The sequence below is a fragment of the Arvicola amphibius genome, chromosome 6 (assembly GCF_903992535.2).
Source record: "Arvicola amphibius chromosome 6, mArvAmp1.2, whole genome shotgun sequence".
Classification (NCBI taxonomy): Eukaryota; Metazoa; Chordata; class Mammalia; order Rodentia; family Cricetidae; genus Arvicola; species Arvicola amphibius.
The window spans coordinates 3,915,405-3,940,358 of NC_052052.2; the positions used below are offsets into that span (position 1 = coordinate 3,915,405).

Here is a 24,954-nt window from a genome sequence, read left to right on the forward strand (position 1 = left end):
GTGAGCAGACACAGCCTCCTCTTTGTAAACAGCATGCTATAGACCGCCATCCCCACCCCCAGGTCCTGCAGCTGGAGAGCGCTAAACGGGGGGCAGGGGAGGTGAAGGGGGAGGGCGCACCCCTGGCCCAAGGGTCACTCTGGTGCCTGCATCTAGGAGTCTTGTCTACCCCAGTGTACACCCTTTTAAAGAAGACATATTGCATCACAAGGAGAGGAGGCAGGAGCGAAGGAGGGAATGGAAGAGAGAACGGGAGGGAAATGAGATAGGGGAGGGGAGGGGAGATGGAAGGGGAGATTAATAAGGCAGAGGAAGAGCCTGACGACAGATCCAGAGGACGGCAGAACAGAGACCCCAGCCCTACAGCCCCATGCCCTTCCCACCCCTGGCATCCTTCTTAGCCAGAGCCACGTCAACCCTGTGCCCAGGAAGGAGCGAGAAAAAGCCAGTCCTGCTTAGAACAAAAGCTCCCCCCACCCCAGGAACCCCAGCCCGGCATTGTATCTAGAAGTGAATGGTCCCAGCCAATGGCCTGACACTTGCGAGCAGGTGGTGGAGGCCCCTGTCCTCTGCCATGAGGCCCAGGACCTGAGGTTGAAAACAGAGTCAACAGAGAAAGACTTCACAGCCTCAAGCAGAAAGTCTGGGGACCTGGATGCCAGGGCCTCACAGAACCTATCCGCTGCCCAGCCATGGACAGATCTGCAGGGCCAAGCAAGTAGGAGGCAGCGGCTGCAGGAGGAGAATTCTTGGGCCCCCTGTGTCAAAGGAGCGGGTTCCCAGCACCCCCTTCAATGGGGAGTCCCTAAGCACAGGGCCCACATCCTGCCTCCACTTCCTCCTCTGGATAATGGGGACAGAGAGCTCTGATGACACCTTGGAGCAAGCCTTAAAATGTAGGTCTGTGGGCCAGAACCCTTGACAACCTGCTTCCCTTCCTTCCTGCTGGAGACAGACTCACTCTGCGGCAGGGTGTGAGGTGTTCTGGGAGGAGACAAACTCGTCAATCCCAGACAGCATGCCAGACTACAGAGAACCTTGATGGGCACAGAAGTCAGCTGAGGGGTCAGGGACTCCAGAAGCACCAAGTGTGATACACATACATGTGCGTGAACACACACGCACTCAACAAGAGAGCTGACTAACACACAAAGCCCGGAGAGGTTGGGGTGGGCTAGCAGGGGTGGCTGAGGAGCTCGCCACAGAGGGCTGCTGCACATTGCTGAGGGAATCCTTAGGTTAGGCTGTCCTCACGGTCCTAGACAAGACGCTAAGACAGAGGAGAAAACATACAGGCTGCAGGTTGAGCTTAGGTCCCCTCTGATGCCCTTGGCCTTCTCCAGAGTCGTCAGTCAGATAAAGACACTTGATGGGTCAATGTCCGACATGACACCAACACAGGGAAAGTGGAGAGGACAGAGGTGATGCTCAAGAGGGCAGTGGCTCTCACCCACCTCTTGCCACCATTTTCTCTGTGGGGCTCTCCTCACTTCTTCCCCGAGCCTGCATGCTGGAGCCCCAGATAAACCTGCTCAGGCAAGAGGTCGCCCCCTTGAGTGGCCCTCTGAGCACCTCTGCCCCCTCATTTAGAAGGAGAGGTGTATGCTCCGCCCTCCTGGCAGGGCTGCCTAGAGATGCAGGAGGTGAGAAGACAGACAGTCTTGTCCCGAATGGGAAAGACACTAAGCTACATGCCTGCCTCAGTTTCCCCACACCATCAGTTTCTCAGGGATGAAGCAAGTCAGCACGAGGCACATGGAAACACAACGTCAGCAAGCAAGCCACCTCACCTCTTCAGCCTTGAGTCCCAGCACCCTGCACACAGAGCCACCAAGAACCAGGAAGTAAAGAACGGGAACATTAACGTCACCGCACAGCCCAACCCTTACACACAGCCCGCTCCTCGCGGGAGCCTCCTGGTGTTTCTCTGACCTTCTCTGCTCTCAGTAGGATTCACTGAGGAGACAAGAGGCTCCAACAGAGCAGCCAGAGAGAGGCCAGACAGCAATGCTGCCAGGGACCAGGCTGAGACCACAGTGCAGGGCAGGGAGGTAGCCAGAGAGAGAGCAAACATGGCGCTCCAGCTCAGTACAGGACAGCTGAAGCTCCAACCTTCTCAAGAAGCCCAGCATGCCATTTCCATCTCAGGGGACTCCTGCACAGCACCTCCACAGGTGTCCAAGGGGTGCACAAGGCCTAAACCCACCCCATATCTCACCTCCTTCCAAGGGGTGCACAAGGCCCAAACCCACCCACCCCACGTCTCACCTCCTTCCAAGGGGTGTACAAGGCCCAAGCCCACCCCACCCCACACCTCACCTCCTTCTTCTTCCGTTTCCCTTTGGACTTGCTCTCTTTCAGCTTCTTGGGCTTCTTCTTGGGAAGGCTCACGGGCTCTGCAGGGAAGAAATCCTCGAAGCCTTCAAGGCCACCGTCGTCTTCTTCTGCAGGGGTTGGAAGGGAGAGGAGTCACCTTCAGTTTTAGGCAGAACCAGGGACACAAAACCAGAGGCAGGTTCTGAACCCCCACACCACCCCAGATCCCACAACTCCAGATCACGGCCATGCAGCCACAGTCCTAGGACAACTAACAACTGTCATGTCCACCCTAGTGGGCAGCACAGGTCACTGCCACTCTCTAGCCTTGCCCTCCCTCCTCTGTAAGAAGGGACAATAATCACCTAGTCCTGAACCCAATAAGCAAAAGCAAGCATCTAATCTAGTGTCCTTTCTGATCTGGGAGAGAAGTGACCTCATGGGACGTCAAAGCCATCGCTAGTTGGCCTAGGGAAGGCTGTGGCCCAATAGAGAGGCCAAGTTGAATAAGGCCTATCCTTACCTCCAGAGGTTCAAGTATAGCTGAAATGTGACTAACAAATGCAAGACAATAAGGGACTTGATAGGATTCCTCTTAATGAAGGATTCAAGACTACACTGCCTCCCTTGCCCAGTCCTATGCAGGGAATCAATACACATGACCAACCCAGATGCAGAGGTCTAGCAGGATGCCAAGCCCATTCCACATATGGGTTTTCCAGAAAATGCTCACGAATCCCAAATTCCCTCACTAACATGGCTGAATATGCCTGTGACCCCAGCATTGGTGAGAGCCTGCTAGCCACTCAGCCTAGTCAAACGGGGAACCCGTGGTCCAATAAGAAGTCCTGTCTGAAGGTAATGAGGCAGAGTGTGATAGAGAAGGCATCGATGTCTTCCTTTGGCCTCCATGTGTGCTCAGACCCATGCCCTCGGTCGTCCCTCCATACCACATTCAACTGTCTCTAATTAAAGGCCAAGAGTGAGCAGGGTGGGCATAGGGGCTGGGGTCATTAAAAAGGTGGCTGTTGGTTCCATGTCACCCCAAAAGGAGAAAGGTAAATCTGCCTCAGCTCCCCTTCAACCTAGAAGGGACTTCTGTACTGGGGAGACATGGTGAGCTGAAGCCTGACTTCTACCTACTGGGGAAACCCAAGTGGAGCCACTGTTCCTATTCACCAGACATGACCTCAGAGGTGAGGTGTCGAGGGTCATCTCAAGGACATGGTGGCAAGAATCAAACCACCCAGAGTAGAGAGATGGTTACCCAAAGTGGCAAAGGACAGAGAGAGATGGCCACCCAGGGGGCAAATAACAGAGAGATGGCCACCCAGGGGGCAAAGGAGAGAGAGATGACCACCCAGAGGGGCAAAGGAGAGAGAGATGACCACCAAGTGGGCCAAAGGACAGAGATACCACCCAGGGGAACACCAGAGAGATGGCCACTCAAGGGCAAAACGAGGCTTCCAGCATTAAGCAGCCCCAGGACCATAAGAGCAAGCCTCCTTTACCAGCCCATAACCTGGGTGCCCTAGCAGGCCCCTCCTGCCGCCAACTTCATGTTCTATGCACAATGAGTGGGTAGGGGTGGTCAGAGGAGTAGAGTCTATGCCTCACATGTGTGCATAGAGAGGCAATGTCTTTCTCAGGTCCCACACAAGTCCTCCTGCCAGCCTTCGCTCACCTGAACCCCAGAGCCCTGTGGAAGACAGGTTCCTGATGGCTCTCTCTGATCCCTGTACATGGTGGCTAATTTCAATCACACATATCCTCCTCTCAGGGCAACTCATGGCTCCAGTAGCTAAGAAAATCCCCTCCTGAACCCTGCGAGGTCAGTCTGCATATGTACAACCCTCCTACTGGCGCAAGGTACCCCTCAGCACCAGGACCCCATCCAAGGAACAAGCCCTGCCTGCCCACACAGCTCCCAGGAGTCTCCAGAGCAAGGATAGCACATTCCCCTAGAGTGGGAATCCGGAAGAGCAGCCCGCAAACCCAGAGAGGAGGAGGCAGACTCCGGGCAGGACTGGAAGCTGGTGTAAGGAGGGAACCTGAGTATGCATAGTCAGGTCATCCCTGGAGGACAAACGCAGCAAACACAGAGAGGAGGAGGCAGGTCATCCCTGGAGGACCACCACAGCAAACAGAGAGGAGGAGGCAGGTCATCCTTGGAGGACCACCACAGCAAACACAGAGAGGAGGAGGCAGGTCATCCCTGGATGACCACCGCAGCAAACACAGGAGGAGGCAGGTCATCCCTGGAGGACCACCGCAGCAAACACAGAGAGGAGGAGGCAGGTCATCCCTGGAGGACCACCGCAGTACGTGCCAACCTCCAGAGAGTGGCCCTGCTGAGGCAGGGTCCACGTGAGGAGTACAGCTAACACAGTTTTGGCAGGACTCCAGAGCACAGGGCAATGGGCAGTGGGGCCAGGAATCCCAGCTGAGACTAGGTGATGTTGGAAGTAATGCATCCTGCTCCTCTGAGCTCTGATGTGCCCGAGGCAGAGTAAATCTATGGAGAGGCCCTTAGTGTCATCTTAAAGTCTTGGCAACGACACTGAAGATGGCAGGAGGCCAGGTCACAGTGGCCAGTGGGATGCCCATCCACACCTGCATATTCTCTCAGGATCACAGACACCCGCCCAAGCAGAAGCACCCCCACCCCCTGGGAGTGCCCCACACCAGTTATGTAACAGGCTCCAGGCTGATGCAATCTCAAGGGGGCCCTTCTCCCTCCTGCCTCTGCAGGGAGGTCCCCTGTCTCCTCCTAGCAGGGAAATCCCCAAGACTTAGAAGCCAGCCCAGCACATGTTCCCCGACTGACCAGCAGGAGACGGAGGTCCACAGGTGACTAGGTGTTCTAGAGGAAGCCTGTGATCCACTCGTGGATACAGAAGAGGGCAAGAAGGAGCCCCCAGGCTAGCTGTAGCTCATCTAGAACATAGACCCTATCTATGTTCACAAACGGCACCCCTCTTCCTCCGCAAGGCAACCTCACAGTCCAAGGCTACCGGTTAGTTAAAAAGAAAAAATAAATAAATCTCCCTCCAGGATATTTCCAGAACTGGCACATGAGGTTGAGGACCCAGCTCTGACCACGCCTGTCTGTAGCAGGCACTTCCTGTGTCTACTTCGCTTCTCGTAGCCGAGGACACCTCAGGCCTGGCCCTCCATGATCCCACCCCATCACCCCACACACCCACTGGCACTGCGCCCCTCTCTTCCCAAATGGGCCCTTGCCCTCTTCCGCGACAGGTCCCGAGCCTTCTAAAATCAAGCTTGGGAGTCACCATCCAAGTCACCCCACTGGTAGCCACGCCCAAGTCTCAGGCTTCCGCCATCACCCCCATTCTTCCTTCCCACGGCCCTGTCTGCCAGGGGCAGGTGAGGGGCAGTTTTTACAACAAGGGGCAAGTGGCCAGTGGGGGAGATAGGATTCCACTACCCTGGAGTGGGGGGACCCAGGGTGGGGGCAGCCAGCCCATAAAACATTTGTCCTGCCAATTCCCAGCCCAAGGAGGCTGCCCCACTGCCCTCCTGGCCCATCTGGCTGCACCCTCAAACACCAGCCAGCCCTGCCCAGCCCCAGGGCCTGAGGCTCCATCGATCCTAGCCAGCTATAATTAGGACCATTAGCTTGGTAACTCTTACATCTTAAGTGGCCCCCGTCAAAGCAGGCCTGAGGAAGAGCAAGGGAGGCTACTTCCAAGACTTGGGGTGGGGAACAGCGTGAAGATGAGGGACAGCGTGAGGGTCGGGGGACAGATTCTGGCAGGGTAAAGGTACAACTTCCAAAGCTTTTTCCGACCTCCGCCAGCCCCTTGTTAGCCGGCCACACGCCCTCCAGTTCAGGACTGCATTCTCTAGCTGCAGCTGGGCGAGCCGGGTGACCCTTCCCAGCTAGTAAATGACAGCAGTGGCACTGAGCCAGGTGTGGTGGCACAGTCTGAGGCAGGGTGATATCAAAGTTCAAAGACTTCTGAGCTACACGGTACGGCCTTGCCTGATGAAACAAGATGACCCCGAGGACCTCATCACCTGCCTACGTCTCAGTCCCACAGCTGTCAGGAGTACAGCCTGGTGGCGATCTAGGCAACAGGCTCATAGCAGAGTATGTGAGCCCTCCCCTCACTCCGCCCTTCAGGCCGTGGACCTACGCAGAGCCAGGTATTTCGGCAGTGAGCCTCGTGTGCCACACTCAGGACTATACTCTAGGACCACCGAAGTGGCCAAGGCCAACTCTGAATCGGGGTTGCCAGAGCCTGACAGGACAGATCTAGAAACCCACAGCCAGGGTGAAGTCTTGCAGACTCCAGGCCCTGCCTCATCTGAGGAAGAACAAGCCGCCTGGAGGCTTTTCCAGCTGGAAAAGAAGTCATGTCATCAGACTAAGGGGTCAGAGGCAGGAGCTGGGACAAAACCTCCATCGCCAAAGTCTCCAGAGAGCAAATCAGCTAATGAGACCCAGCTTCGTCCACCAGCCTCCTCAGAACCCAGGGAGTAGGGGCTCCTGTTTTCAGCCCCCCACACCCATCTTCAGGGAGGAAACAGGGCCACCTAGTGGTCAGGAAGGAACAGGCCAGAGAGGCACACTGCTTCAAACCATCACCCCTTCCTGACCAGTGGCCTGAAAGTCTGTCCCAATCGCCGTTTCTTCATCTGTGAAATGGGCTTCATGCTGCAGCCTGCCTTCCTCCTCGGCGGTGGAGAGACGCTGAACTGTGAACACGAGGCCCCAATGCTGGGTGCATTCCAGCGATGCCAAGAACCCGGGGGGGGGGGGTCACAGGGTGGAGGTACTCTGAGGTCAGTGAACCATTAAAAGCCTGACTGAAGTCCCCACTAATCTCTGAACCTCCCCCATGGCACAGGCCCTCAGCTGATCCAGAGCAGTGCTACCGTAACCCCAGAGGTGATTAATAATTTATTTATGACATTTGACAAAACCCAGACATCACCTCATTGGCATCTCATAAAAGAAAGAGACGGCGGTCCTGAGAGCGAGGAGAGGAGGAGCTCTTACCTTAAGTGACTGGGACTAGGGAGAATGGGGATGGCCCAGGCAAGCAGGAGAAGCCTCCAGACAGATGTAAGGTATGGGTATGTGGGAAGAAAGGGGCAAGGAGTCGAAGACATAGAGCAACAACACAGGAGGCATGGGAAGAGACAGGGACGAGGGAGAGGCAGAGATGTCAGGCAGAGCAGATAAAGACTGAGGAGGGAACAGAGCAGGAGAAAGAGATGGAGGGAGGGGGATAAAGACAGAATTACAGAGACGAAATAGTCTCAGAGGTTCCTCTGCAAGAGCTCTTGAAGTCTGGTGAGGTGGCGCACGCCTTTAATCCCAGCACTCGTGAGGCAGAGGCAGGAGGATCTCTGTGAGTTGGAGGGGCCAGCTGGTCTACAAAGTGAATTCTAGAACAGCCAAAACTACATGGTGAGACCTCGCCCCCCCAAAAGAACTCCCCCAGAAAGTCAGACAACATGCACTGCTCAGTAGGTGGATGGAGAGATGTCAGAAAATCGAACGGGAGTGGGGAGATGAATGGAAGCAGGTGGATGGATAATGGACAGGTAGAGTGGACAAATGGATGGTAGATGATTTGGATAAATGAAGCATGGTGGGTATATGGGTGAAGAGCTGGTAGAGAGATGGTGGTGGGGTCGATGGACAGATGAAAAATGGGTGAATAGTAAAGAATGAATAAAGATAGATGGATAGATAAGTGAATGGTGCTAGCTGGCAGATGATGGATGGATGATGGATGATGGAGGATGGATGGATGGATGGATGGATGATGGATGGATGGATGGAGGATGGATGATGGATGGATGATGGATGGATGGATGATGGATGGATGGATGATGGATGGATGGATGATGGATGGATGGATGGATGATGGATGGATGGATGATGATGGATGGATGATGGATGGATGGATGGATGATGGATGGATGGATGATGGATGGATGGATGATGGATGGATGGATGATGGATGGATGGATGGAGGATGGATGATGGATGGATGGATGGATGATGGATGGAGGATGGATGATGGATGGATGGATGATGGATGGATGGATGGAGGATGGATGATGGATGGATGGATGATGGATGGATGGATGGAGGATGGATGATGGATGGATGGATGGATGATGGATGGAGGATGGATGATGGATGGATGGATGGATGATGGATGGATGGATGGATGGATGGATGATGGATGGAGGATGGATGATGGATGGATGGATGATGGATGGATGGAGGATGGATGATGGATGGATGGATGGATGGATGATGGATGGATGGATGGATGATGGATGGGTGGGTGGATGGACAGACGGATGGATGATGGATGGATGGATGGATGGATGGATGATGGATGGATGGATGATGGATGGATGGATGGATGGCCAATTGGTTGGTATTGTGGATTGATAATTAGATGCTTGGGTGGGTGTTAAATACAGTCAGGCTCCCTGGACCATCCCTACTCCAAATGGGGGAGCAAGCTTAGAAAGCATGGGCTTTTGGGAATCATGGCAGCCATTCTCTCCTCACCTCTGAACCTAAGATGCTCACACAGATAGATAGCTATATCTGTGGGTGGAGACGGGGACCAGTCAAGTCTCCCTAGGACCACAGCAGTTATCCTGCCCAGCCAAAAGAGATTCTGGGCTCATCAGCTTAACAGTGATTGAGAAAGGGCTGGACCAACTAGGCAGGGAGACCTCCAGCCTAGCAGAACCCACCTCTGAGGAAAAGCCTTGAGGGCCAGGCCCTTTCCTCTCAGGCTTCTCACTCCCAGCCCTTCTACAGCCCAGGTCCCTGACAGACACTTACTAGATGAGAGCACAAGTCTCAGAAGCATATCCTTGGGGAGGCAGGACGGCTACCCTCTTTGGATGGTGCTAATTACACCTGCTATGGTTTGCTGTGTATGTGATGCGCTGGGCATTATGACCTGACTGTTCTATGTGCACTATCCCGAGGTCACATAATAACCTTCTATGAGGTAGCTGCTGCTGGATCCATTCTACAAGTGGGGACACTGAGGCAGAGGACTGGGGGCCTTGTCCCAAGGCCACAGGACTAACAAGAACAGTGCTGAGATTTAAGTTCTCCTCCACCCAACTCAAGTCTTCCCTTTGGCTAGCACACTCCCCTGGGAATCGGGCAGCTGCCAACCTCTGAGCCAAAAGAGGTGGGAGCCTACCCCACTTTCCTCCTCACAGCGGGCTCACCCACCAGCCACAAAGCTAGGGAGAACCAGCCAAGGAAAAGCCCGTGTAGGAAACAAACTGCACAGATGCTAATTGCTGCCAGTTGAGAATTAGCGTGAAGGCTTCCAGAACCCTGTCCCTGTCAGGCTCCAGGGGTCTAAGAGGTCACTTTCAGGACCTCCTCAGCTAAGAGGAGCTCCACCACACGCTGCAAAGGGCTATGAGAGTAGCTAGCAGGCCAGGCGGCCAACACTGCAGACAGACATGAGGACTAGGATAGGACTGGCCCCACTTGCAGGGAGCCAGGGGTGACCTAGAGACTCCTCTTCACCATTAGACACAATCTCTCGGGCAACCTCAGTTCCAGGTGTCAGTCCAACTTGCCGTTAGGGATTCATTCTACTTGGATGTTGGGGGAGACCGACAGAGAATAACAAGGTTCCAGAGACCAGGAAGTGCTACAAGCAGATAACCTCTCGAAATGGGTCTGAGGTGAGGATGAAAGAGGGTGTCCCACAATGCTCTGGAGCTAGGACCTACATGGGCAGAACAAACTTGTGAGCAAAAGACAGGAGTCAAGCAGAGGTCAAGGACAAGGCCCAAGGACAGAGCGGCACCTGCAGTGCCCCATAGAAATACTGCCGGCAGACACTAGGAGTCAGAGCCCAGCGAGGCTGTGTGTGAACGAGGAGAGCACTGGGAAGACTGGATGGACCAATAGTCTGGTTCTAAGTGGCCATTGACCACTGACTGGGAAGTTCTGGAGGGGCCCATGGGAGAGGATGGGACCTGGAAAGATGCTGGAGCCCTGGAAGGCTCTGGGGACAAAGCAATCATAGCAGTCAATGACAGGGCCCAGAATTCCCAGCTAGAGAGACAGAAGCAGGGGTCTCCTTTGCATGGCTTTGGAAGTGTTCCTGAAGGCCCCAGAGGGACAGACAGTCCCCCGCCTGCCCTGGAGGCAAGATCCAGACCATATCGTCCCATCATCCTGGGGGCACCCAAAACCTCACCAAACCCTACTCTCTGATGCAAGCAAGGAAGGTCAGGCAGGAAGGAAAAGAGGACACCGTTGGGATAACAAGTCCCAGAGATGGGGCTGTTAATACACACTCAACTGTCCACCGCCCCTGTCAGTACCACAAAAGACCACGCCCCAATCACCACTAGAGATCTTGGAAGAGTTAGGCTCCTAGGTAGAAAACAGCTACAGGTTTCTTGGCATGTGCTTGGTCTCTGCTTTCCCCTCTGAGAGAGGGGCTGATGGCTTCAGCCTGGATTCAGCAGTCAACTACTGGAAACCATCCCTCTGCACACCTCATCCCATGGAAGGCTCTTGGCCTGGCTAAAAGGGGAGGGGTTGAGCAGCAGACTCCTGCAGGGGGCCCCAGTGACAGCATTAAATCCACTGAATAAGCAAGTCAGTCCGCAGAAGAGGAGGCTGGGGGGCAGGGGGTGTGGCCCCTGGTGAAGATACCAAAGGCCTGGGAGGTGCTGCTCTCCTCTGAAGAACAGGAGCTGGGGTGCGAGTGTGTGAAATAGTCTCATCCTGGGGATGTAGATTCCTGGGCAAAGGAGGATCTTCTGGCCTCTCACAAGTCCCTCGGAAGTCCAGGAGGAGCCATAGACTTGGAAACTGAGACGTGATACCCCTCAGAAGGCAGGGAGGCCAGCTGACAGGGTGAGGCCCTACCAGACTATGCCAGGACGGGGAGCAGTTAACTGAAGAATTCTCCTGAAAGGTAACCCCCGAGACACAAGCGCGCGATGGAGGCTGAATTCGAAGAAGCCGCTGGCAAGGGCAGGGGCGGTGGCCCTGGGGCGTCAGGCCCACTGGCAAGGAGGCAACACGGCTGGCACTAGCGCGCTGAGCACGCACGGCGGCCCGGGCAAAGTGCTGGGGAGCGACTGTCAGGCACCAGGAGTCGGAGCCCGCGCGCCCCGCGGGGCTCGGGCATCGCCAGCTCCCCACGCGCGGCCCGTCCTCGCCCCGCCCGCAGCGCGCACGCTTCCCGCCGCCTTCAAGGGCACGCGGGCTGACCCCGGAGGCGCCGCGCCCCCTCCCTCCCGCCTCGCCGCTCGCCCATGCCCCCCACCGCGGGTTCGCCCAGGGGTCCCTGGCGCACCCCGCCCCGAACGCCGCGCCCCGATGCTCGCCCGGCCCCGCGCCCTTGGCCCGCGCGGCGCCAGCAGGGCGGGAACGCCACCCGCAGCCCGGCGCCCCGCCCGCGTCCCGGGCCAGCAGGTCCCGGTGCCCCTCACCTGACATCTCCTCCTCGTTCTCCATCTCCTCAGCGAACAGCCGCGGCAGCTCCTCCTCGGTGCCCAGCGGGCCCCGCATGCCCAGTGCGGGGGGGAGGGGAGGTGGGCGCCCCCCTCCCGCCGGGCGCGGTGCCAGCCTTAACCCGTGAGCTGCCGGACGGACCCGCGCGGCGGGCGAGGCGGTCTCGGCGAGAAGATGGCGGCCGCCGGCCCCCCCGGCCCCCCAAACCTCCACACCCCCGTGTCGACCCCTCAAGCTCTCGGCCGCTTCTGCTCGCACCCGCCAAGCCCGGGCCGCTCCGCCCACCGCGCCCCGCAGCGCGAGTCCCGCAGCCGGCCGAGGGTGGCGGCGGCAGCGCCCGCGGCACGGCGGCACGGCGGGGGGGCGGCACACATGCCCGGATTGTGACGTCCAGTCTGGTTGCTGTGGCAACCCCATCCCATCGTTCCGCCAGCGCGACTAGTTACCAGCAGCGAACAAGTTGGGGGGACTAGTCCTGAGCAGCCTGGTGAGCGCGGGAGGGGGGTCCGGGAGCCGTCGAGGAAGAGCGGAGACACACGACGGACAGACGGACGGACGGGCGAGCTGGCTGCGAGGGCTCGGTGGCCCGGGTGCTGGAGGAGGCGAGGCCCTGCTACCCGTGCGCGCCCCAGGCAGGGTCGGCGGTCGCCACCCTGCCCGCGAAGGCACCTGGCCCCAAGAGGCAGGGTGGTAAACCATTAGCTGCTCCGCAAGCCTTTTACACCCCGGACTCACTCCACCTCGGTTTCAGGCTACCCTTTTCAAAAAAGAAGCAGAAGAAAATGTGTTCCGCACTTAGGGAAGGGTCACTCTGGTGACAGTGGGTGCGATTGATCCAGAAAAATCCGTAGCTTCCCCACTGCCCACGTGTCCTTTCCGAAACACTCCTTTGGGCTGTGTCCAGCTCAAACACACCCAGGTCCCTGGGGCTCGGTATGGTCTGTGCCCCGGACTCCCACTCAAGACACCTGTCGCTTGGCGGAAGGGTTGATGGCTGCCAGCCCCCGCTTGTTAAAGGTCAAGCTGGATGCCTAAGCCCCCAGGGAGCAAGACTGGAATTTTAAGGGAGTGTTTTCAGCCTGGTGCAGATAAGTCTTGCACGGCAACTTTAAGAACACAGAAGTTGCAGGGTCCAGCAAGAAGAAGGTCACTAGCTCTCCAGTCCCACAAAGTCCAGGAAAGGGAGGGTCATCCTCATGCCATGCCTCTGGCCACCCAGTGAAGGAGTGAACCTCACTGCTGCCGGCGAGGGAAAGACCTGCCTGACCTGAGAGGGTAAGAGCAGGAAGAGCACGGCTCTAACACAAATCCTCCAGCCTGGGCTGAGCGCTCCACATAGACCCTCAGCTTCCAGTGTTCAGACCTGTCACCAGGAGGATTCCCCTCTCTTAGCCCCTTCGGAGAACCATAAGAAGTGTGCCAGTTTAGCTGAGTGCCCCAGCACAAAACCTCTTGAGGAGGTGGCTGCATGCCCTGGGCTGGCCCAAGGCAGCTGATGGGGGTAGAGGTGGAAAGAGCCCTTACCAGTTGCTAAAGGTTTCTTCTCTACACAAACGGTGAGCACATGCCAGAGAAAAACTCGTCTTTGTTGGTGAGCAGAGGCAGGTCTGTCCAGCCTCCCTGGAAGGCCCTCAAACCCCCATCTCACAGGTCACTCAGTGAACAGTGGAGGCCACCTGCACAAGGTGAAAGGACCACCCAGCAGGAAGAATGTGGCTAAGATCCAAATGGTCCCCTGGATCTAGGCTGTCCTGCCAAAGGGAGCCCCAGATTGCTGAGGCTTGAGCCTGGACCCTCCCTGGGAGGGCTTGCTCTCCAGGCCACTGGTTCCCTGTCTGCTAAGGATCCAGGAAAACAAAAGCAAAAACCCAAGCTCCACCAAATAAGCCCACCCTCCATTACCAACCCCCTAAGACCTCTCTGTTGGTAGACATTAAACCTTTTCAAAGGTCCCCTGTCCCACCTCAGAGAAACTTGTGACACATTTCACACCACCAGAAAGTCTCCCCTATCCCCACATGTGTGTGTACAGGCATGCAGACGCGCATACACACACCATTAACCTTCGCTCTGAATTCCCATGGCAGAGCTGGGAAAGTCGAGACATTCAAGAACAGCCCCAACTGCTTAATTTGAAGCAAATTAGAGTCAAGATGTGAGTTGTGTGCTCAGGATGCTTCCCAGTTACTGCACTGGGGTGGCATTAGCTAACAACCAAAGACCCAAACTGGAATGGTAGTGAAAGTCACACCATGCGTGTGCACGCATGCACGAGTGTGTGTATGTTTTAACTGTAAATCTCCAGTAATTTTTAAAGGATACCCCTTATTAAACTATTAAATGTACATTTTCATGACTATGGACCCAAGATGCCTGATGTTAAAAAGCAATCTCTAACAGGTGAGCATTCCGTAACCTGCATTTGTGAGAACAGCCGACCATTAAGGTTAGTGTCAGGACACAAGCCTCCTGTTTGCTCACACAGGACTTGTAATGAGACTCAATGACAAGCTATGAAACATCCTGAAATTTGAAACATAAGTGTGAAATTTTGTCTTTGAAGAACAATCGAAATATCTGGTCCTCTCGGCGTACCCAGTACTACTCCAGTCCTGGGCTGTGTGAACACACCCCCAGGAACTGTCTAGAGACAGCAACTTCAACGTCTCTACACCAATGGCCACTTCCTGACTCTGGACTGAGGACAGCCTGCACCTTCTCTCGGCAGGGGGACTTCACTCGGGATGGCCAGTTGTCCTGGGAGTGGAAGGTCAATGTCCCTCTGTAGACCAAGACCTAGCTCAGATTGGACATGTTTGTCTCCAAGAGTAGACCTCTTACAGACTACTGGAGGTGATGGGAAAAGCTAGACGTTCTCAGAAAGAGAAGCCTGGAGCCAGGGCCCTTCAGGGGGTATGGCAGTCAGCCTGGAACTCCGGGTAGGGCTCACTAGACTGGAACATGGCTGGATGGCTATTCTTAAACATCAACAGTATTTTGGCATCATTTAAGAAGTGCGCTTCATCTTTTGGGTGCAGGTCCATGGACGGATGTGTGTGGAAACCCGAGTCAATGTGGTCTTCCTCAATCAATTGCTCTCTACCTTATTTTTTCTTTACATTTTTTTTAACTTAGGGGAGGGGACACAAGAATGCCATGGTACTCATGTGGAGGCACAGGACATCTTAAGGAAGTCTGTCTTTTCCACCACATGGGTTTCGGGATCAAACTCAGTTCTCCAGGTTTGATGGCAAACCTTTATCTGCTGAGCCATCTTGCTAGTCTGCCCCATTTTTTAAGATTTATGTGGGTTTTGTCTCCATGCATGTAGTACCCAGACTAGAGTTACAGATAGTTGTGAGCTGCCACATGGATACTGGAAAATGAACCCAGGTCCTTTATAAGAGCAAGTGCTCCCAACCACTGAGCACTCTTTCCAGCTCCCCGCTTTATCTTTCCAGACAGGGTCTTACACTGAATCTGGAGCTTGCTAGTCAGCTACACTGGCTCACCAGTTGAGTCCCAGGGTTCCTCCTGTCTGACTTCCCAGCACTGGGATTACGGGAGCAAACCACTGCACCCAGGTTTTATGGGTGCTCATGCTCCTGTGGCAAACATCTCCCTCATCCGGTTAGCTGAAGCCTTGTGTAAATAGCAGACACCCTACAACCAGTCCCTTCCCAAGCAAGCAACCTCCAGGCTAACCCACAAACCTAGACAAATCAGTCAACGGGGTTTCCTATAATGAAATAACCACCAACCAGCCATGTCCACAAGCACTAAGCACCCTCTTGTGACACTATCCCCCACTTTGGTTGCCTCTTAGAACAGACCAACAACCTCAAGTCCCTGCTGGCTTCAGCGCTTGCCAGTCCAAGGGACCACATCTCCAGGTGTCCACACTGACTTCCAGGCCCTCCTGAAATTTCCTGACTTTAAAGGACCCTGTTTAAAGGACCCTGCGCTAGGGTCCTCACATTCCAATAAGCTGTGCCCCACCCTGAGAAGCTCCACGCCCTGGGCATTTGGTCAGAGCCAGATCTCAGCACTCAGCAAGGGAGGGCACTACAAATGCACTTTCACTCATGAACAGCAGGGGCTATGGCACTGTGGAGGCTTCTCAAAGTAAACCCAGTCTAGACATGAAGCCTCCCCTGTAGATACTTCCTGGGACGCACCAACACCCAATGGAGTGCACTGGGAGCAACCTTAACCGGCAGGGAGCAAGCCTGTGCCAGCATGGTTTTATGGCTTCCGTGAACTGAAGTCACAGCTTCAAACTCCAGTGTTCCTGTGCCAACACTTCCGATAAGGACAGGTAGGGCACTAGGCCAGACAGACAGAAAGGAGACGGGTGTAAGAGGGGGCCTGGACACGGACGCTGTGGTAGGTCTAACAGAATTCAAGTTTACTCTTCACGGTGCCCACCAGAAAAGGGCATCTGTCTGGAAAGGCCTTCTCAGTCAACGCCGACCGAACTCTGGTAGGCTGAGCTGTAGAGAGGGGAGGCAGCAGAGAGAAAGGAGACTTTTTCTCCATGCCCAACGCAATGAGCCAGCGAAGGAAAGGTTAACAGGTGTGAAGCAGAAAAAAAGCAAGCCTTGCACGGTACCAGTAGCCACGTTAGCCACTTTAATACAAAACGTGAACATTCAAATACAGGAGCTTAGAAAGGGCAGAAAACGCAGTTTCCACTTTATTACAGTTAATCTGGGACCATTTTCTAGAGGCATGTGCTAATCAACTCAGGGTTAATTTTCTTTTTTTTACAAGCAAACTAGAAATAACCACATGGGAACATCAACGCAACAAACAAGATCTGCAAATCCAAGTCACAAATCTAAGAATTCTAACCATGAGGGGCTGCACATATAGGTGTAAAGAAAATGCTACCTCCTACAAGGGCAGAGAAGAAAACCAAGACAATTCTGCTTTAAGAAATTTGCATAGAAATAGAAAATGCTGGAACCTTTGCTACAAGTGAGATTGCAAAGCCTCAACATGTCAAACTCAACCCCAGAAACGTGTTTCCTTGGAGGTGGAGCAGGGCTGACATCTGATGTCCAGCTGATAGACAGAGCACAGGCCTTAACTGGCCAGCACCCATAAGCAAGACCTTTTGACATTTCAGTTACTAGAAAGCAAGGCAGATAAAATGCTCCTACACAATTTTGCCTTCAGACAATTACCCTAAGGTGTCAGGAACATCTCCAAAGCGACCCTTGACAAGGCCTTCCTCTGTCCCAGTGTCTGCTGTGCACACTGCTTCACACAGTTTGCAGTCAAGGAAATTGAACCTAGGGCCTTGTGCTTGTTAAGGAAGAGCTCCACCACCAGGCTTTAGCCTCAGGCTAAGACTTTCATCACTAAATCCAGTAGTGACCTTCAGTGACAGCTTAAGTAGCAATTTCCTGGGCAACTTCATCTTTACAGCAAACACTCACCTTCATCACCTAAGCTCCCTCCCTGCAAGCCTGCTGAGCCCTAGGCACGGAAGGGCTCCCCCTACAGGGAACATCTGGAAGCTGTCTTCAGCACCCTCTGCTGGAAGCTAGAAAAACAGCTTGTTAGAAAGACAAGCTGCGGCTTTATATATATTTCAGTCTCACTACTAGCCCTTGTTGACCTCTGACTCACACCTATCCTATGGGGAGAGCACCCTAAGGGCATGGACGCCCAGCATATTTACAAATCCTTCTATAAAGGGCAGAATATGCAGCAGTAACACTAAAACCACCTCTTATTTCTACAGGAAGGAAAAAGGTTAGTGCTAACAACGGTGCACAGCTTGGGAAGCTGTTTTATGGGCTGCCATTTTCCCAGGAAAGCTCCACAGACATCACTGGCTTGCTTTTAACGAGGAGCACCACACTGTATCTCACACAGCTGAGACAGGCGCCAGGCCTTTTAAGCCTCAGTCAGCTGCCGTGTGCAGGGTCAGATGCAATCAGCTGGCTCCACTCGGGCCTTACTACTGGAGAATGTAAGCATCTATATACAAACAAGCAGCAACCAGCTACAGCCCAGGCCTGTCACCTCCAATTTCCTGTCCAACCCACACTGTAGAGATACAATGATAAACCACAGGTTTTGTTCCTAAATTTTATTTATGAATTAATACAAAACATTCCAGACCAATGCGTCTTAATCCTCATCCTCCTCCTCCTCTTCATCCTGGTTAATCTGGAAGTAACGCAGCTCATAGCTCTCTTTGCTGTTGGCGACAACACGCAACCAGTCTCGGAGATTGTTCTTCTTCAAATATTTTTTGGTGAGATATTTCAAATACCTGCAGAAAAAGAACATTTAAGAACTACAGTAGACGGTGTTCTTGCATTCTGAAACATTTTAACCTCATAAAACACAATGAAAACAATTTTAAGGTGTTTTTTCAGCCCTCCCAAACAAGGACAGGCCAAGGCAAGTACACCTGAGGCAGTGCTCTCCCAAGACTGTCTACCATGCATCCTCAAGAGGCAGTAACAGTGAGAATGCCATCGGCACACACCAGCTGGTCCCCTAAGCAGCCAACACCTACAAAGTGGCCCGCAGTGACCACTAGAAAAGTGGTAAGTTGACAATTACACGTGTTTTAACACCTTTGCTGAGAGTAACTAACCTTCCAACCAGCTCCAAGCACTTCCCACATCCTTCTGCAAACCTCCCTGAGGAGGCAGACGGATTACCAGGGCTATTTGCCAATGTTGTGAGTTCCCTGCCTCAAATAACCAACAAAACATAGGCCAAGTCTGAGTCCCTTCTGAAGTTTGTAATACTGCAGCCTGTGAACAGGTATAGCAATGACAAGCTAAATAAATATGCTTAATGGGCCTGGAGAAGGCCCAGCAGTTAAGAGCACATAATACTCTTTCAGGACACGTTCAGAACCCAGCACCCACACCAGGCAGCTCACAACCACCTGTAACTCTTGCTCCAGGGCACCTGCATACACAAACACATAACTAAATATAAATCTTAAAAAACTTCTCCAGCATTAAAAAACGTCACCAGAAGGCAGAGGCGGATCTCGGCGAGTTCGAGGCCAGGCAGTGCTACACAGAAACCCTATCTCGAAAAGCTAAAACTTAAATACATAATAAGTTTTTCTATTTCTCAGTGGCAATGCTCACACACCCACTCAGTGCCCTTTACCTTTTGGAGAAAGGCACCTCGGAAGTGACAGTGATCTTGCTCTTGCTCCGTTCAATGGTCACAACCCCTCCGCCGAGATTCCCAGCTTTGCCGTTCACCTTGATTCTCTCCTGGAGGAACTGCTCCTGCAGAAAGCACCAGTGAGTGCAGTGGGCTTCATCTCCAGTGCAGACTACTCAGACTTTCTCCCAGCACTAAACTACAGGCTCCTTTAAAATCTTCAGTCTTTCTAGGAATGTGCGTGTATGCACACCTGTGTGTGGGTGTGTGTGCCATGGTGTCTGGAGGACGACTGTGTGGGGTCGGTTCTCTAAGCGGTTTCTAAGGACCAGACTTAGGCCATGAAGCTTACAAACAAGTCCTTGAAGATGGCACTAGTCAACATAATCTCATGCAATTTGAAGATAATACTGGCACAAAATATTTGACTGTTTCCATGCATGACGACATGTGCCCCACACGGAGAGCTTAAAGGGCAGCACACTCGTGGACAAAGGGTAAAGAGTAAGCCAGGGCAACATAGTGAGATCCTACCTATCTCAACATAAAAACCAAAGGGTCAAGAGTAAGCAGGAGACCAAGAGCCAAACTTTTATAGGAACATGCAAAGCTGCAAGCAACCTCTGAGCCTAAGGAGCACAAAGCACATTTCTTAGCACTAGAGAGGGAGTCTCCACCTAGTACACAGAGAGACAAACACCAACACAAACAGTTACAGACCTGCCTGGAGTCACCTGCATGGTACAGCAGAAGCGACAGGGACCCGTGAGCCCAGACATACTCTGCAAAGCACCATGTGACCAGGGCAAGCCATTCACCTCAGGCTTCAGGGACCTCCGTCCAAAAGGGACTTTTTTGTTTTGTTCTGTTGCCACTGCAATGAGATGAAGTCCCTTTCAGCTCGACACTACAAATTTTAGGGACCGATGATGTGAGATGTGGCTCAATGACAGCTAAGAATGCCCACTTAGCACGTCTCATGTCCTGAGTTAAATTCTGGGACAAGTTTTTAAAACTACGACACAGAAATGTTAGCTGCTGCGGTGGGCAGGAAGTCCTTAGCAGAGACAGTCGGAAGGGAATGGTGAGCTGAAAGAGGCCACAGTGGTGACACCAGGCAGGGCCAAACAGAAGTCACCAAGGACCGCAGAGACTTCACTCTTCAGAGGACCTGAGTTCGTTTCCCAGCACCCACGAGTAGTGTATAACCATCCTAACGTCAATTCCAGGGGATCTGACCCCTCTGACTTCCAAGGGCATAGGGCATACACATGGTACACAGACATATATATATATATATATATAGGCAAAACACTCACACATTAAAAAAATTTTGTTTTTCTAGACAGGGTCTTTGGTTGTCCTGCAACTCAGTATGTAGACCAGGCTGGCCTCGAAGTCACAGAGATCCACCTGCCTCCACCTTCCAAAAACTGGGGTAAAGGCAAGTGCCACCACGCATAGCAACCAATCAATAAATAAATAAATAAATAAATAATTGCTTTTTAATAAAGAAAAAAAGAAATCAGCAAGGTGGTGGTGATGCATGCCTTTAATCCCAGCACCCAGGAGGCAGAGGCAGGTGGATCTTTGTGATTTTTGAGGCCAGCCTGGTCTACAGAGCGAGTTTCAGGACAGGCTCCAAAGCTACAGAGAAACTCTTTCTCCAAAAACAAAAGACAAAAAAATTTGAATATCTTTTTTAAAGGAGAAAAAAAAAAAAAGAAACCGCCAAGTCAGGCGTGGTGGCCCACACTTTTAATCCCAGCACCCAAGAAGCAGAAACAGGTGGGTTTCTGGGAGTTTGAGGCCAGTCTGGTCTACACAGTGAGTTCCAGGACAGCTAGGGCTGTTACACAGACAAACCCCGTCTCAAAAAACAAAAAGAAAAAAGAACCCACCAACATGCAAAGGACCAAAGCCATGGAGAAGTCACTGAATAAAGGACACGGGGGCCAACTGAGGCCCATCTGAGACAGACGGGCAGACATCACCACAAGGTTAATTCCATTTGTACCACTAATGGCTGTTAAGTTTAATTTTCAATTTTTTGGAAATGATTGTCCTTGACAACACTTAACCTTCTGGAATGTGAAAAACAGGTATAACTTTAGGAGATGTCTGCATACACAGGCCCCAGGCCAAAGAGCCAAAATCGGGCCGCAGAGACAATTCTAGATTAAGGGGAACATATGGATACTGGGAATCGGGCAAAAAGTCAGGACAGGGCTGGAGATGACTGGTTCCCAGGACCAACACACATCGGCCTCTAATTCTGGTTCCAGAGAATCCAATGCCTTGGCCCTGTTCTGTCCCCCGGGGCACTGCACACACATGGTGCAGACATACATGCAGCAAACATGATATATAAAATTTAAACGAGAGGGGAACCTCAGGACAGCACCAAGTCTGTATTAAAAAAAAAAAAAAAAAAAGACAGCCCAGCAAGCAGATTAAAGCAAACACACTCAGGCCTCAATGCTGTGATGAGTTGCTGCCCTTTGCCTAAGGATCCAGAGGCCCAGGATGAAGCTGCCCATACAGATTAAACCCAACAAAGTACAGCAGCAATGCTGGACCCACGGAGTTTACCTGATTCTGGGTAAGATCATCTTCTGTTACCCACACGCCACGGCCTGTCTATTCTTATCTCATTTAGCCTGCTGAACTCAAGAAAGGGACTCAGCAACTGCCCCCCCCCCTTGAGGAACAAAAGTGAGACTGCCTACAAGCCCAACAGAGACCTACTCCAAGAGGGTCCCAACAGTATTCCCAGCCCAGAGGAGCAACAGAATGTCACTTACGAAATTAGCAGCGTCCATGATCCCATCTTCTACAGGGTGGGTGCAATCAAGGGTAAACTTCAAAACCTGCTTCTTTTTTTTGCCCCCCTTCGCCACAAGCTTTTTCTAAGGGTACAGAGAAAACACAGATGAAGCTTCCAGTAACGACCCCCCACAATTAAAACAGCATGTCAGAGGCAAAGTCCTTACAAACAGAAAACCAAGGAGATGAGGGGCCGGTTCCCTTCAAGAGTGCCAAGGGACTTGTTTTAGATGCTAAGGGAAGGGGGCGAGATCATTAACATTCCTGTCCCCTTCAGTCTCTCCAGACACCCCAAAGTTTACAACCATGAGTGTTTCCCAAAGAAATACTCATTTACACACTTGTAAACACAAGCATACAAGCACCTTACACATTCATCGTTACTGTGAAATCCTTAGCCTCTATCTCAGACTAGAGTACTTCACCTTGGTCCTTAGCGCCTAATCCCTGGACCTTCTCAGGAATAGCCGAGGAACTTAATATGGTTCAAGGTGTGGTGAACGATTTCCCCTGGCTGAACCAGTGAATTCAGCACTTCCAAACTACACCCAAGAGGGTCCAGTTTACTTTTACAAAGTAACACTCGTCAAACCTCTCTTTACAGACATTGTAACTTCTAAGAACTCACCTGAATTTCTACTACTAAAAGTTTAGCAGGTCACGCACGGCACACATCTCCCTTCGGGTTCAAGAGACCATCCACAACTGGGACTCAACTTTTCAGTGACTATAAAATTGCTACACTCAATGTGTCTTCCCACTACCAACCAAAATGACTGCTTTTAAATCTAGCCCCGGGAATGGATGGATCAGTAAGAGGACCTGCCCACAAGAGACCCCAAAAAAGTTCCCAACAGGAGTCTAACCCAAAACCACATCGATGTACTGAAGCCGAGGTAGAAAGACTAAGACAACCGGAAATACACCTAAGAGTCCCGACTAAAAGATAATACACCACCTAAAACCATTATTGTTCAAGCAGAGCGACCTCCAGATACAGCCTGACATAAAAGACACCGCACAGCCCATCCTCAGTCAAGAGAACGAAATCGGGCCTTCGTCGCCCAACACAGAAAGGGCCTGTATACAGCTGCACCCTAATGCAAGCAGCTTGCTCGAGGGGTGCTACAAGAATCCTTCTCAAGTCCAACCGCGGCTCTGAAACCCGGTCGCCCCGTGGAAGTCCATTTCCACCCGGCTACCCAGGATGGCAGGTCACATCCGTCTTGCCCGCCCCTCGTTCAAATGACCCGGCGCGGTGCCCGGAGTCCGAGGTTGGGTCTCGAGGTAGGTCGGTATCCAGCCCGCAGGCCCCGAGCAGGATCCGATCCGCCACCCCGAGCAGTCCCGGCTCTCCCCACCGCCCCGAGCCACGGCCTCCTCCGCCCACAACGTGCTGGGCCCGGCCGAGGCCCCGGCCTCCTCCGCCCCGCCTGCCAGGCCATCCCGGCCTGACGCTGCAGGGCGCAGTCCCCCACGCCGTCCTGAGCCCGAGCCAGCCCACCAGGCCCACGTGCCGCTCCGGGAGCAGCGGCCTCACGCGGAGCCATACTAACCACGGGCGCCATGGCGGCAGAGGAGGCAGAAAGGGAGGGGGGCGCACTACGCAGGCGCGAAGAGCCCGCTGCGCGCGGAGCACGCAAAGAGCCAGGCAGCCTTAATCGATCGGCACTGACGCTAGATCGCCGCGGCCCAGCCGCCCCAGGAGCGATCGGGCAGCTATTGGTTTTCCCGGGGCAGAGTCGGCTGCCGGGAAAGGGGAGGAGTCCCGATGGACCGTCCCACTGCAACTACCGGAGGGGGACCGGGCGAGCCCAAAGAGAGATAAAGGGGCGAGCTCTACTTTTAAAAGTCTTGACAGATTAAGACGAACGTTCCCTAAACAGGCAATTACCAGCTGACCAGATGACAATCGAACGCAGTTACTTGAGGAGATTGGGGCTATCTCTTTTTGATCACAGAGAAAATTAGAATTCCTAATGTCCGCCAGGCCGGGTACCTCACTCCCCTGAGCCCACCACTCCGGAGGCAGAGACAGGAGGATGCCACAGGGGCGTAGCTAGTTTGAAGCCAGTTTGGGCTACAATATCGAGTTCCAGGCCTACCAAGGTACACAGTCAAACCCTTAAGAAAGAAAAAAGTTCCAGAACTATATTTCTTCATCCTAAAGAAAACGCCCAGCTTGGAAGTTCATGACACCCACGTGACTGGCCTGCCTTCTGCGGCTAGCAGCACGCTCCAGTTTGAACCCACAGATTCAGTCTGGCGCCCTCTGCCTTGTAGTTCCCCGGTTCCCAAAGCCTTCCTCAGTTCCAGGACCACCCAGATCCGGTCGGTGCAGAGTCCTGTTCAGCCGCTCTCAGCGCCCCGCTCATCAACCTCACGCAGCGAAGTGAGAGTTTTCACCCGTAGCTGGACAGCTCGTTGGCATGACGTCTTGTGTTCATCGGGAGTTGTACTCTGGGATCCTGAATTGTGATCACTGCACAATCCAGTTCTGTCCCTGGAATTCCTTAAAAGCCCCGTCTTGACTTATAATCTTTGCAGGAAACACACATGCTGATTGGTCAGGTTTAAAGTCAGTGTCTGAAGTCAGCTACTCAGTAGACTTCAAAGCCACCTGCAGTTTTCTTTCCTGTTTTGTTTGATTACCCTAGTTTTTTTGTTAGGTGTGTTAAGACAGAGCCTTACTCCTTATCATTCTATAGCCCAGGCTAGCCTGGGGAGCACTGTGTCCTCCAAGCTGGCCTTTGACTCAGCAATCCTGCCTCGTTCTCCCAAATTCTGAGATTACAGGCGTGAACCAGCATACCAGGGGCCGCTTGTTGCTCTTGCCTTTGCAATGCTGAAGTTGGGCTCTGCAAAACTTTCTGCTTTGGCACCCACACCCAGGTAAGTCCTATAAGAAGTGACTTTGAAAAAAAATAAATACTTTTTTTTTTTTTTAAAGAATTGGCTTTGCTTCCTCCATGCCTGTTGGTGTTACCTACTCTTGCTTCATTCTGTCGCTGGCAGAAGAGTGCATATATTCCAGAACAGTTATAAATCCAGTCCAACACATCTGTAGACCCCAGCCAGCATCGTGTTGTGATGTGTGTGTGTGTGTGTGTGTACATGCTACAGTGTACATCTCGGGGTAAGAGGACAAC

The 24,954-nt window shown here is 53.0% G+C and overlaps 2 protein-coding genes across 3 annotated transcripts in view; both read right to left on the reverse strand.

The window, feature by feature from the left end:
- The window catches only part of Chd5 (chromodomain helicase DNA binding protein 5), a 49,573-nt gene extending 37,689 nt beyond the window's left edge, over positions 1-11,884 (reverse strand). For both annotated transcript variants that reach the window (XM_038333643.1, XM_038333642.1), the window contains exons 1-2: positions 11,806-11,884; positions 2,320-2,444 (exon numbers count right to left, since the gene is read on the reverse strand). In XM_038333643.1, the coding sequence (XP_038189571.1) occupies positions 2,320-2,444; positions 11,806-11,884 (204 nt within the window). The remainder of the gene's footprint in view (positions 1-2,319; positions 2,445-11,805) is intronic.
- A 6,031-nt stretch (positions 11,885-17,915) lies between these two features.
- Positions 17,916-23,489, reverse strand: Rpl22 (ribosomal protein L22). Its single transcript, XM_038335295.1, has 4 exons — positions 23,362-23,489; positions 21,784-21,888; positions 18,980-19,104; positions 17,916-18,116 (listed from the first exon to the last, which is right to left on the reverse strand). The coding sequence occupies exons 1-4, from the start codon at positions 23,371-23,373 to the stop codon at positions 17,972-17,974; spliced, it is 387 nt and encodes a 128-aa protein (XP_038191223.1). The 5' UTR covers positions 23,374-23,489; the 3' UTR covers positions 17,916-17,971.
- Positions 23,490-24,954: the final 1,465 nt, after the last annotated feature.